Source organism: Cervus elaphus, chromosome 33 (assembly GCF_910594005.1).
Source record: "Cervus elaphus chromosome 33, mCerEla1.1, whole genome shotgun sequence".
NCBI classification, from domain to species: domain Eukaryota; kingdom Metazoa; phylum Chordata; class Mammalia; order Artiodactyla; family Cervidae; genus Cervus; species Cervus elaphus.
Genome location: NC_057847.1, coordinates 62,921,336 through 62,935,928, shown reverse-complemented (window position 1 = coordinate 62,935,928; position 14,593 = coordinate 62,921,336). Strand labels below are relative to the sequence as shown.

At 34.5% G+C, this 14,593-nt stretch overlaps 1 protein-coding gene across 11 annotated transcripts in view; it reads left to right on the top strand.

Annotated features, from left to right (window-relative positions):
* The window catches only part of R3HDM1 (R3H domain containing 1), a 154,861-nt gene that overhangs the window by 97,552 nt on the left and 42,716 nt on the right, over positions 1-14,593 (top strand). For 7 of the 11 annotated variants that reach the window (XM_043894565.1, XM_043894563.1, XM_043894555.1 and 4 more), the window contains 6 exons: positions 1,843-1,880; positions 1,961-2,011; positions 2,128-2,354; positions 4,387-4,641; positions 7,278-7,429; positions 13,066-13,353. In XM_043894565.1, coding sequence (XP_043750500.1) covers positions 1,843-1,880; positions 1,961-2,011; positions 2,128-2,354; positions 4,387-4,641; positions 7,278-7,429; positions 13,066-13,353 — 1,011 coding nt within the window. Of the gene's footprint in view, positions 1-1,842; positions 1,881-1,960; positions 2,012-2,127; positions 2,355-4,386; positions 4,642-7,277; positions 7,430-10,767; positions 10,870-13,065; positions 13,354-14,593 lie in introns of all 11 variants that reach the window. The other 4 variants (XM_043894560.1, XM_043894561.1, XM_043894567.1 and 1 more) reach the window with 3 other exon arrangements.

Below are 14,593 nucleotides of genomic sequence, written 5' to 3'. Positions count from 1 at the left end.
ACATATATTCAAGAAGAGAATCAATTTGGTTTTGCCAGTATCTGCTCTGTGCAGTAGTAGGGACTAGTCAAGGATATAAGAATATATGTAGTTTGTGTTAATACTTTCAGAGATAGAAATTTTCTCTGTATTAAAAAAAAAGGAAATGACACTAAAATCTAGACTATCAGTTAAAAGTTTATAATATTCAGCAAATCTTAGTGATCACCTATAGTAGGTACTTTGCTGGGCACTAGATAAATGTATTCGTGCACATTTATGATAAATTATCTCCCAAACGGCCCTATTTGCGGTATCACCGTTTATATTCACAGATGAGGAAACTGAGGCTCCAGGAGACTAGGTAAAATAGACAAAGATCATCTAGCTAGAAAATGACAGGATTCAGCCTAGGTCTTCTGAACTCGGGGCCTAACCTAGGTCTATTTTCCTCTGTAGTTGTGAGATGGATGAGGTCTCTACCCATGATGAGTATTGAGATAATGACAATACGGTGTGTGATTGGTATAGAAACATGAAGGTGAAATAGGGAACACAGTAGAGACGCACCAAAAACCAGAACTCTGGAGTGAGAGGAAGAGTTAGCTTCCAAGAGGAGACCTGAAGGATTGAAGTGTTCCATGTCCAGGGTCAGCATCTGCAGGTGCCAGAAATAAAGGAGAGCTAGACTCATGAGGAACTGAAGAATTCATAATCCACCTGGATTATGGCCTAGGGGGCAGGAAGTGAGGGATGTTTCAATTGGAGAATTAAGCAGGAATCTTATTTCAGCTTGCTCCTGAAATCTACTGCAGGGAGTTGAGTTTTTAGCTAGAGCAGGGTTCAGCAGACTTTTTCTATAATGGAGCAAATAATGAGTATTTTAGGCTTTTCAACTATATAGCCTTCATTGCAACAACTCAAAATTCCCATTGTTTAATACAAAAGCAGCCATAGACAGTATGTGAATGAATGGACATGGCTGTGCTCCAGTGAATCTTTATTTTAAAAAACAGGTAGCTGACTAGTTTGCTGACCCCTGTGCTAGAAGATAGGGCTTCCCTGGTGGCTCAGAAGGTAAAGAATCTGCCTGCAATGCAAGAGACCTGGGTTCATTCCCTGGGTTGGAAAGATTCCATGGAGAAGGAAATGGCAACCCGCCCCAGAATTCTTGCCTGGAGAATTCCATGGACAGAGGAGCCTGGCAGGCTACAGTCTATGGGACTGCAAAGAGTCGTACACAGCTGAGCAACTAATACTGAGTACTAGAAGATCAGTGAGCTATTAAGGAGTGGAAAGTCATGATCAAAGAGGTTTCTATGGCCTCTGCTGTTTAAATTGGATGAAAGGAGCAAAACTGATAGCTGGTAAACTAGAAGACTTATAATTAATACAAGATGCAACAATGATGGCTATCTGACTCAGGTTATTAGCACTGGGAGGCTTTTGTATAAGCTACATTGAGGCATAGCTGCTTAATCACTGCTACAGCTGCTGCCAAAGCAGAGCTGATCAAGGTATTTGTTGAGTGAATAAGGTGGAATCTACAGACATGTGTATATCTTGAATATTTAACAGTGAGAATGGGTTTACGTGTTGGAAACAATATTTGAATTTCAAGGTACTTTGTACAACAGAAATGAATTGCTTAAAAAATAGTGTCTGTTAAAAGTAAACATAGTATCTCCAGGTCAAAAAGATTTTTCATTATCATTTATTTGTGTACCTTATCACCATGTTTGAGGACCGGGAGTAACTATTTTTTGTTTTAATTATTACACATGATTTTTGTTTTCATCATTGGTTTACAGATGGCATTATTCGACAAATGCTCAACTTTTTATATCTGTTCTTTCTTTCTAGTCCCTGTGTTCCCAAGAGAATTATATTATTGACAAAAGGTGAGGAATTTAACATTTGTTTTGGTAAGTGTCTGACTGACGCTAATAAAAGTAAAAATGTTTTATTAAAATGCCAACAGAATCCAAGACGAGGATGCTAATAGCACTCAGCAGAGGCGCCAGATATTTAGGTATTGGAAGCATGTTTTCATGCAGTACAGTATTGAAAATTTAGAGCTTTTTTTTTTCTTCATAATTTTCCTTTTTGTCTCTATTGGCTTTTCAGAGTTTTATTTCTAAATTACAGAGTTAATAAAGATGCTTCAGGAAGATCAACAAATAGCCATCAAAGCAGCACTGAGAATGATTTGAAGTACTCTGAACCACGGCCCTGGAGTAGCACAGATTCAGACAGCTCTCTCCGAAACTTCAAGCCTGCTGTAACCAAAGCCAGCAGCTTCAGTGGAATTTCAGTTCTGACAAGAGGTGATAGTTCTGGAAGCAGCAAAAGCATAGGCAGGCTTTCAAAAACAGGTATAAATATCTGTCTAGAACTGTGCAGTCAAACATTAGTTTCCATAATGTTGGCTTGGCATTTATCATATGGCTTCTGTAATTATCCTTAAATAAAAGATTCTTATCAGCAGTATATTGAGCACCTCCAAAGTACTTATGAGGTAATACGCGTATTGACATTAGGATTTATTCTCTGTGAGACAGATTTACAGACATCAGTTAAAATGAGAATCCTCCACTGTGATGTAAACTTAAATCAGGTTGGTTAATGAGATATCATTTCTTGTTTAAGTGCCTTAGGTGATTGGAAATCCTTCAGTGCTTAGTTACAGTTAGAAGCCTTGGTTTCTCACACAGGATTAGTTAACATTGATTGCATTTTTAGCTAATACCATTATTAGCTGAAATTCAACTACTACTATCATATCATTGTTTGCATTTCATGGTAAAGTTCACTTGCTGTTCAAAAAAGGTATAAAATTGCTGAGACTTCTTGAGGAATTTTCAAACTGAAGAAATGTAATACAATATAATTATTATAGATGAGTAGGAATTTCAGTAACATTTTCATTCTAAAACTTCTTTATTTTACATTACATAACTTTTAGGCTCATAGCATTTACTCTTTTCACTTTCACTAACTGGCTTCAATACTAAAGAAGTTTATGTCTCTTTTAGGATCCTCGTAGATCTTTATTTTTATCCCAAAATAATCAGGAAAATCAGAAATGGCACTCTCCTTATCCTTTTGGGTAAAACCTAGACATACAGTTTTACAGATAACAGTTGAAGGGAGAGGTGTAAATTTGAAGGTGACAGTATTTTTTAATCTCTGACTATAAGTCAGTGCTTTAAATTCTTAAGGTTTTTGAATTGCATTTGTCATCTTTTTAACATATAATGTGGATATTTAAAACGTCTTAGTGTATATGATATATCACCAAAGAAAGGTAAGTTTTATTAATGTGAGAAATATGCACATGTACCAAATATGCATTTATTTGATAAATGGTCACTTAATCATCAGGTCGTCATAACAAAACTACTCATGTGTCCTGAGAAAGTCATTTAGACATCCAGCCAAATCAAAACATTTTAAGAACATGTGCTATTTATAATCTATATTATCTTCAGAGATGAAAATAAATATATTTATTTTTCATAGTTATTGGCAACAGTTATTTTGGCACAATGTAAAACAGAAGTTATCCTCCAGGGAAATCTATATAGTGTGTCATGTTTGTTTACTTCTTTCATGAAAAATTAATTCTCCTCATAGAGTCAATTCTATTTTTTAAAACCTAATTAACCTAATTCATCAAAGTCTTTCCCTTTCTTCATTGTTTCATTGTCTCCCTTTAGCCATTATACATCAAATTAGTTTATTAAGTATAGTAAAAAATTTTAAGCCAGTGCTAATATAATTGCTTGGAATATTTTTATTCTGTCTTTGTCCCTTGCTATGATAAAAATGGAAAGTTGACTGTACCTTGTAGGAAGATGCTGTGATCATGAGCTGAAAATGAAAGTATGCAATGAAACTTGAGAGTTGTTTCTCTTGGTAGAGAATTTATTGTTTTTTTGTTGTTTCCTACACTACTCTTAAATCTTTCTGTGTTCTTATAGATAAGGGGTTTCTGATAATAAGAGGTTTGGGCATTTGGCTGTGCTAAGTTGCTTGTCCTGGGGAAAAATTATAATCTATATATTCCTAGGTGTTAATCTAAAGGTAAAAATGTACATAACTTTGTCCTTTTGGGGATGTGAGTAATGTGTTTTTTTGTGGCTGTCTGTGGCTGATGTTATTATAGACTTACTTAAGTTGCATGCTTTGGCTTTGACTTACCTGACAACTTAATGTGATCAGTCTTGGTGTATTAAACTTGTTTTTGGTGGGGAGGGGAGGCAAAATTGTACAGTAAATCAAAAATAATTCATGCTTTTTTGTGTTAACTGCATGTTATGCAATGTGAATTTTATTGTTATGTATTTAAGCCTGCGTCTTTATATGAGGTTTTAAAAACTCCCTTTTCTGTTACTCCTCCCCCAGGTTCTGAGTCTTCTGGTAGTGTAGGGTCGTCTACGGGCTCTCTCTCACACATCCAGCAGCCTCTCCCAGGTACAGCTCTTAGCCAGTCTTCTCATGGTGCACCTGTCGTCTATCCAGCTGTCAGCACTCACAGTTCTCTTTCCTTTGATGGTGGCCTAAATGGGCAAGTTGCATCTCCTAGCACAAGCTTCTTTTTGCTTCCCTTGGAAGCAGCAGGCATACCACCTGGCAGTATTCTGATCAACCCTCAAACAGGTTGGTATCCAGAAAAAGGTTTATTTCAGTTGAGATATCAGGAGTTATCCGAAAATTAAAGAATGTATATTAAATGTATTATCTGTATATGTGTTGTTGGCCTTTTATTTTCATGAGTGATTAGCGTTTTCCCTGGAACTTTATTAAAAACAGTTTATGCTAGAGAATGTTAAAAGGCATATTTATATCAGAAAATATTTTTCTCCTTGTGACATTGGTGACGTCTTTTAGGTCAAATAAATGAAACAGTTCATTTCCTAGAAGTGCAACCATCACCTTTGAAAGAGCTTTATTCAAAAGAAGAATTTTATCCTGGGGAAAATAGTATACATTTCATGAAAAAGGAGAACATTAACAGCTCTTACTTCTTTTATAATGTAGTGAAAAGAACCTATAAGTAATTGTCCTTATGAATATGGTAATTGCTTCTACTGAGGAAAAGTTATTATAAGGTACATCTTATTATTAACGAAAAAGTAGTCATTGTTAATTAATATCGACAACACATTGTTTGCAACTTGGAGGTAGTACTTTGTGTATATTGAATGTTTACTGTGTGGCATATACTGTGTTGTGCTTGAAATACATTCCGTATAATAACCCTGTTAGGTGAAATCTACTTTGAGAGATAAAGAAACTGAACCTCAGAGAGATTAAGAAACTGCAGTCATTATATATGTTAATTTTTTTCTTAAGTCAAAAGAAGTCTTGGTTGCTAATCAAAGCAACATAGCCCAATCATATAGTTAGATAATGAAAACAACCTTAAATCATTTGGTCACCTTCCTTAAATATTCACAGATTTAGCTGATATGGTCAGACTGGCATGGTAGTTGTTGGGCAAGGTAGATCAAGGTCAGGGTCTCTGAGTGTTCCTGAAACTTTTGTTTGTTGTAGAAAAACCCTGGCTTGGAACTTGTTACCTTCAGATATCGTTTGTATCTTTTGTTTCTAAGAAACAAATTAAATTAGCATAGGAAACTGACTCTTAAGAAATATAGTTTCAGTTTATAATGGTTATCTTTTGATATTTTAGGTCTGTTATATAACTAAACTGCCTATTTTCCTGGAGCAGGATATAAGATGATTTAATATTTTACTATTTTCTATTGTTTTTCATTCCATACATTAGTTAATATGTTTTTTGAAACATGGAAGTGTCAATTGAGTGGGAAATTATAAAATGAGAAACTAATCAACCTGAAATTGAATTGTATGCTTAATTTTAAATTAGTCCGAAAGTGACATTTTTTTGAGAAAAGCATTACAACACATCCAGCTTTTTTCAAGCAGTCCTTAAATTACGCTGAAACATACTTTCACTCAAGTCTTATCTACCATTGTTTTAAAAATTAATAAACAATCCACAAATATCCAGCATGATTTCTTTTTAGTTCTCTATATCCATCACATGAATTGTCAGGAAATTAACTGATGAAAATAATTTGACTTTGGAGAACTTTTCCCACTTGATCGCAATGGAACAGTGTATTCTTTTCTCCCAAATATTATCTTATTATATGTCACATACTTATTTTTTAAAAAGAGAATGTCTGGGGGGCTGTTTAAGACAGTATTATTCAGTCAAATTTCTCTTATTTTGTATTGTTTCCATCCTAAAAGGGTATCATAATCAGTGATCTTTTTATTTCATAATTTTCTTAACAGTCCAGTGTATTTTTTTCTTTTTTCTTTTTTAGTCATTCAGTGTATAGTATGGGAAAAATACTGATCTTTGAATCTGTAGGTGCATTGAGAAAAAAATCTGGAAGAAGGTATCCAAATTAACTGTAAGGTTATGGGGAATTTATTTTCCTTTTGATCTGTGTCCATTGGTTATTTTCCCACAATAAAAATATTACTTCGTGTAATAAAAAGTTTTTAGAATCTATGTGTAGAGAGTTACTTAAAAATATTCCTCCAGTAATTGATAACCAATAGAATAAGCCTCAAAATCAATACTGAAGTTTCCTCTCATTTTATTTTTTGCCTGTGAATAAAGCTCACTGAAATTAAAAGGAAGTTATTTTAGATAATTATTTAGAATTTTTAGATTATTTTCTACTTTTAGCAAGTTAGAATCTCTGAAATTAGGACACTGCCATCAAAGCCACAATTGGAAATTTGAAGTTATCAGCCATTTAATTTTCATCAGGTTTTAATCTTACTAGTTGAATATATGCAGTGTTAAATATTTCCCATCTAACAGGCTAATTAATGAATTTCCAGTATCCCAAAGTCAAGTTTTGTTTTGTTTTTTCCCTCAAAACTGAGATGTTACACAGCCCTATGACTCAATTCCTTCACAAGGTGTGTTTCAGAATTAAGTTTTTTGGAAAATATTGTGTATTATAATATAATCTGAGTGGATTCTGGAGTGACAGCACCACAGTGAAACACTGCAGCAAATTTTTGTATATTTACTCTTAAGTGGGAAATACAACGTCTAGAAATAGCCTTATGTAAAATCAGACTTTGCTTTCCAGGCTAAGAAGAAAAAGCTTTTGGTTTTCAGAAACTTGAGGCCTTTGGAATTGTGAATAAGGACTGAAGATATGTTATAAGTTATTTGTAGAAAGACCTATATTCAGTCTCCATTGTAAGTGACTTTTTTCCCTTGTTCTTAAAATTTTCAGGTCAGCCCTTCATAAACCCAGATGGGAGTCCAGTTGTGTATAACCCTCCAATGACGCAACAACCAGTTAGAACCCAAGTGCCTGGACCTCCGCAGCCTCCTCTGCCACCCCCACCACCTCAACAGCAAGCAGCTAATCACATTTTCTCACAGGTGCACATATCCACAATTACATAATGCTAAGTTCATCTGCCTTTGCATATTTGGGGCTGAATTCACTAATTATCATTGACATAGCTAAGTAAGTATCTCTTAGAACTTTAATGTTCTCCACCAATGATGTCCCACTCACTGCTCCTAGGGAGAGAGGTTAACTTCAAGGGCTTTTCTGCAAAGGGAAATTTTTATCTCATGATCCTGTGTGGTGAGTATTTTATCCCTGTTTCACAGTAGCAGGAAATGGACAAGAGGAATCAAAACTAAGATTATACATTATTCCAGTGAACAAAGTGAGTTGTTTTAAAAGTCAACAAATCAGTCACTTTATAAGAAACTGAATTGTTGCTTCAAGGGACTCTCCATCCCACCTACTCTATGAAAAATAAAGATAAAAATACTTGAGTTAGAAGTATCAAAAGCACTTTTAATAATATTTTGAATTTGTATAAATGTTTAGAGTTTCCACATATATTTTCACATTTAGGCTTTTCTTCTAGAGATGTGTTACTCATTCCTACTGGACTTGATTATTCCAGTGTAAACTCACACATTCATTCTGTCTTTCAAAAGGTTGTATAGCATGTCAAAGACACTTTGTACAGTTATTTGCACCTCTTTTTCCCTGGAAGACAATCTTAAGTGTTCCACTGGTGAGAACATGGAGAATATTTTGTGACAGAAGTATAGTGGTAAAGTTGAACTGGAGAAGTTTTATTAGTTTTGTTCACAGGTTAAATTGTTTGTATTACAAGAGTGGAAAATATATGAGCAGTTTGATGAAGTTATCACATATTTTTAAACTAATTAAAATAATTACTGCTCTGGCAATTAAGACTCCTTATTAGGCAAGGCAGTTTCTCTAAAGTTGGACTTGTCAGTTTTTTAACTTTCCAACCTCATTTGATTACATGCACTCAGGTAGATTATTAGACAGAATAAAACTCCCTCACAGTCCTTCTCTGTCTAGGATTCATTCAACTTGGTCTTGAAGTGTTTCTCTTTAATTTGGTATCACGTCATCTTTGCAGTGCTATATATTTCATCAGGAGTTTTACAGGGCAGATTTTAATTTGATTTAATTCAGTGGAAATAGTCTGGCAGCTTCAGAAAAAAATCCTAAGGTTTTATCTACAGTTATATATTTCAGATTATTATCTCTTAGAAGTAGCTTTGTCTGATTTAGTTTCAAGAGACAGTCCTAAAAGATATAGGCAGCTTACTTTAGAAATGATGTCTTAATAGACTATAATTTGAAATCTTGGGGTATGTATCAAACTCCATGGTTATTTTCCCTGGCATTGCTTCAAGTGCTTCTGGTAATTTTTCATTGAATACAAGAATAGAGAATTGATGAACAAATGATACTCACTAACGATCTTTTGCACGGAGATAATCCATCCATGAAATTTCAGCTAACCAAACAAAATAATGCCTGATTTCCAAAGCCTTCAGATAGGCCACATTCTTGAAACCAGTCACTTTAAGTGAATGCTGTTTTGCAACCAGTTGCAACTGAAGTAGGAAAAAAGGACATGCTAAGGCTTTTTCTTTTCTAAGAGTTGTCAGAGTTTCACTTTGATCAGCCAGTCTCCCAGCCCACATTTTTCTCATTACCACTTGACACTCTGACAGACATAAAATCATACCCTTGGTGCTCATATTACTCCTCTTTCTCTTATTCCCCAGCAGACTAAAGCTTTTGTTTCATTTGACACTTACATAGTAGGTTAAGTTGTCTGGAAGAAAGTTGTGTCTTTATGGTTGTCTGACTTAATAACACATTGAAGAGCTTGTACTTTGTAGTTTTAAAGCTACTGAACCTTATTTGGTGTGATGCATGCTGTCATCCATTAGGAAGCTTGCTAATTTCTTCTCACTAACCTTCAAGAGGTTAGTGAGAAATCAGTGGCTACTCTTTAGATCTTTCAACTTTTGCTTTTCTTAGTACTTTAACTGTAGGTTTTTTGTGTTTTGTGTATGTGTGTGTGTGTGTATGGAATTCTAAACTACTCTAAGCCATTCATTTTTTAGAAACTTGATTTTGTGGTGGAAGGGCAGTTCAGCACTATATGTCTTAATCATAGGAATTCCTCTTTGTCTAGATTATTCTTTGAGTAACCTTATTTTGTTCATTTTGCATTTCTAAAGTATACTCTTTGAAAGTATTGTCCAGAGAGAGATTCAAAAGTTAAATGACTGTATGCAGGTGACTTAACAGATTGCCACCTGTATGCTGGATTATGATAGTTATTAAACCAATATGTATATTAGTCCTTTGTAACAAACTACATAAAGGTAAGATTGGGAAACTAATTTGCCTATAAATAGCCAGGTGTATTTCCTAAAATTTAAATATGATTGAAACTTCTTTCATTCTTTAAAATACCTGTGAGTACCCTTGGGAAACATAAATCTTGATTTTTTTTTTTCCCCTGATATGTATTTTGTTAGTAAAATTTCGAAGAACTTCAGTGGATCTTTGTACAAGTTTGAACTGCAAGGATCTGCTTATACACAGATTTTTTTATTTTTCCTAGCACGTACATACTACATACAGTATACGTGATCTGTGACTATTTGGATCCATGGACTGGAATCTGCAGATGTAGGGCCAGCCATTTATACCCAGATTTTTGACCCTGGAGAGTCAGTGTCCCTAAGCCCTGAGTTGTTCAAAGGCCCAGTGTAGTTTCTCAACTTCTAATATTCTCTCAATAAAAATTTTTAGTTAGAAAACTGTATGTATCTTCCTTATATAGAAGAGATCTGTTCGTGTGTGTGTTTTCTTTAGGCTATTTGTAATGGTACCTACAGTATATTTTCCTTGAAAAATTGCTAAAGTTTAGGCACTTTGATCCCAAAAGAGTAATAATGCCTTGTCAAATAGAATACTTGACATAGATATAATGTTTGTTATACTGTTTGATAATAAGAATAGAAGAAAAATTCTATTGCTTAGTGTTTATATAGCTAAGTAGAGCAGCCCCTTCATCAAACCAGGAAGAAAGAATAAAGGGGTTTTCTTTTACAGACCTAACCCAAGGGTCTTGTAGGATAATCATTTGAAATCTCTAAATTACCTGTTGTAGTGAATCAAATAGTTTTATGAAAAAAATATTTTCTAATTATGGTTTAAATTAAAATGTATGTTCTCAAAAATTTTCTATGTAGAGTTTCTTCGCTTACTATTGTTTTTGTTGTTTCCTATATTGTTTTTAAGATGACTATAGTTTTAACCTATTGCCAAAAAACTGTAACTTTCCATTTTATCTAATTCTTCTCTAACATTTTATTCTGACATTAACATTGTTTGCCAACCTGTTATTCCTTAGCCTATTCGTCCTCTGCAGCCCTCTTCACAGCCTGTTCAGTACTCTACAGCCCCTTACCCATCCCCGCTCCTGCCAGTCTCACCCACTCAGCAATACTCCGTGGTACTATATCTCTATTCACCTCCTGCGTTGTTTCTATGGGTGTATGTGTGATGAATCCTTGTGAATGTGATTAATGTGATATGTTCTTCTGTGATTTTCTAACGTCAGGGATACATATATTTTGGAAAAAGCATTTTTTTTAAACTATATTAGAAATAATTTATTCTGTTCCATAAAATATTTGTTATATTGGCTTATTTTGGCAATTATGTAAAGCCTAATATTTTCCTTGTTTTTCATAATGAAATAATCTTCAGGTCCTAAGATGTTTTAACTACTTTTCTCATTGAGGCTGGTGCAGATCTGTGCAGCCCTGGGGTAGCACACGCTTTCATCTGGGTTTAGACTTTCTTTCCCCACCAGTTCCAATAAACTTAGTATCAGTCATTGGGGTGAGTTGGAACTTCCAGTTTCCTAAGATATCAAGACCTCTAGATATTTAATCTGTGACTATAAAGTAATGGTCCTCCCTTTCATCCAAAGCATGCCCCAAGTTATACCTCTCAGTAAGAGCTCCGTAATGACCATCTCTAGTTAGTGAACATATGGGACCACAATATAAAGTACCTCCTGCATAGTGCCTAAAATGAAATAGATACTCAGTAAACGTTAATTCCTTCCATTAAGTTGACTCTACCTAACCACCTGTATACTTTTTCCCAGTGATGCTCTTACTTTTCAGACTATATGGTCATCACATTTTTAAACTATAAGATGTCTCTTAAAATCACTCAACACTTTTTAAAAAATGTTTTGTTGAGGGTGTTTTTGTTTTGAGCTGTAGGGCAACCTTATTTACCAGCCTTGGCTCTGAATGATTTTCAAAGATCACTTTCAGTCTGAGAAAATGAAATTTTGCCAGCATTGAGAACGTTGAGAACATTTTTTAAAATAACATAAAAGCCTCAAAAATGTTTTGAAAAATGGCAGATCATTGGAGTAAGAAAATGACTTTTTTACCAAGATGACTGTAATGGTGGTATATATCAATCATTATGGTATCTTTTTTTAAAATATTTGGACATATTACATTTTCATTACAGCTGGTAAGCATTTTTAGGTATATTTTCCTCTTCTGAAGTTATTCATTGAATTAGGTGCATAGTGCTAGACTAAGTCAGAACAACCATTTGGGAAGGGTAAAGCCATGCCATATATTTTCAGTCACTAAGTCAGGTTTCCTTTTTTCAATCCTTTATCATCTCCATAGCCTTAATTTACTTTGCAAAAATAAACAGATTATAGAAATTGCAGACATGTCAGCTTTGATCTGACAACTCAGTTGCCACAATTTTTAAAGTAATTTTCCTTTTTCAAATTTTTTCTATCAGCAAAATGTGATACACATTGTTGCCAGTCTGGCTCCTTGGAAACAAGGGAATGCTATTTTAACCCCATTGTAGTCATTTCAGTTGATACTATGTAGACAAGTCAGAATTGGTCCTTACTTTGTTGAGTCAGATAAACATTTGTCAGATAGCAGATAGATTGTAGCCTTTTCTTGACACCACTGGGGCTCTCCAAGTAGCAAAAGCAATAGAAAACTCTCACCTGGTTTACATTTGCCTAGTATCTGATTTAAGGAGTAGACCAAAAAACACCAGGGAAGAATAGAATTGATAACCAAATTATTTTTGAGTTTAGAGAGATCAGAGAGGGTAGATCAGAGAGGATAGATTTTATATATTTTATTTCATTTCTGCTACTGTATTTGATCAATAGGTATGGGAGGAAATACAGAAATGCATAGAACCTGACTCTTCTTACCTTCTAGGAAGAAGGGCATTAAAGAGTAATTAGACTCCTGGTCTTTGAAGTCTTTTCAGAAAATGTTAGTTGCCTAATATAGAAGTGTGCCTTTAATCTTCATTTTAAATAAGTGTCTCCATTTTTTTATTGTGAAATGTTGTTATATTCTACTCTTTTCTGCATGCTATACATTTCCATGAGATATATTTTATAAGTAATTTGTGATGACGGCATTGACAACATTGTAATATTGCTACCTTCCTGCCTCAGAGTTACAATTTTCTTGAAGCTGTTCTTCTATTAAATCATGCTTATTGTAGATAGATAATTTCCATGATATTAATATATACTACTGTAGCTCTTCTTAAAATACATGAAGTATTTTTCTTTGATAAGATTGGTCTGTGTATGGAAAGCTTACTGATTTCTGACCTCTCCCTTTTTTAGCAGGACAACCTTGGGTCTCAGTTTAGCCACATGAGTCTTGCCCGCCAGCCATCAGCAGATGGTTCTGACCCTCATGCCACCATGTTCCAGTCCACTGTTGTTCTTCAGCCCCCGCAGCAGTCTGGTTACATCATGACGGCAGCCCCTCCGCCCCCGCCCCCGCCGCCGCCGCCTCCTCCCCTACCACCTGGGCAGCCAGTCCCTACTCCTGGCTATTCTGCCTCTGGTCATCCTGTCAGCCAGCCAGTGCTCCAGCAGCAGGGATATATCCAGCAGCCCTCTCCACAGGTACATTGCTTTTTCATCTTCTAACTCTAGAGACCTTAATTTTAATTTTGTGCGGAGAGACTTTGTGAGAACATGTGAACAAAACTTGTCAGCCATCTTCCCTTTTGGAGACTAAAATGGATTCTAGACAACCACATGACCGGTAGGTACTTCAGTTGGAGGGTTAAACTATATGATCTTTGAGTTCCCTTCTGACTCTGAGAGGTTTCTTTTGTTTTAACTAGCTTAAGAGAAACACATAAAGTAAATACACTATGAAAATAAGATGGTACATTTTAAGAAGAAATAGATCAGTTTGGGGAGAATTAGCATCTTAACACTGTTGAATCGCCTATGCAAAAATATGTTACCTTTCTCCATTTATTTAGCTCTTCTGTAATTTTTTTGTCAGTAGTATTTTGTGGTTTTCATTACACAAGTATCACATATAGTTTTTAAAATATATCCTAAATATTGAATGTTTAAAGTGATATTCTAAAGGAAATTATTTTTAAATTTTATTTTCTATTTGTTAACTGATAATATGTAGAAATAAAATTGTTTTTGTATATTGATCTTTTTATCCTGCAGACTTTCTAAATTTGATTGTTCTACATATATTATTCTTTCCAATCTCTTTACCTTTTGTTTCTTTTTTGCCTTATTGCATTAGCTAAGTGCACCACTGTTGAATATACTCACAGGAGAGGGAAGTAACATCTCTAGAATCCATGTATTAACTGAAATGTGTTTTGAAGTACCTATGCTTACATTGTTCCCAGTCTTAGGGGTAAGCTTTCAGTCTTCCATCATTAACTGTGAAACTATCCGTGGATTTTTTTTGTACATTTCTCTTATATTCCTAGTTTATTGGGAGTCTTTACCATGAATGGATATTAATCTTATTTAAAAAATTAAAAAAAAACACAGATCTCTGTTCTTTTAGAAGTAGCCCAATCAGAAGAGCAGAACTTGAGAGCCAGTGAACCTAATGAAGTTAACTCTCTACATACTTCCATATCAATGGATTAATTGTTTATTCTTTACCCCAAACCAGATCCGATTACGTTTAGAGAAATTCACAACTGATACAAATGGCTTTGGGTAGAAAACTAAATCAGGCTAGTCTTATTGGCACTTTTTCCAGCTTTATTAAAGTATAATTGACAAAATGTGTATTGGCATTTTAATTTGCATTGGAAATATGAGAAAAATTAAAGAATGCAATCAGTGCTAATGTGCCTATGTAGGAAACGATAAA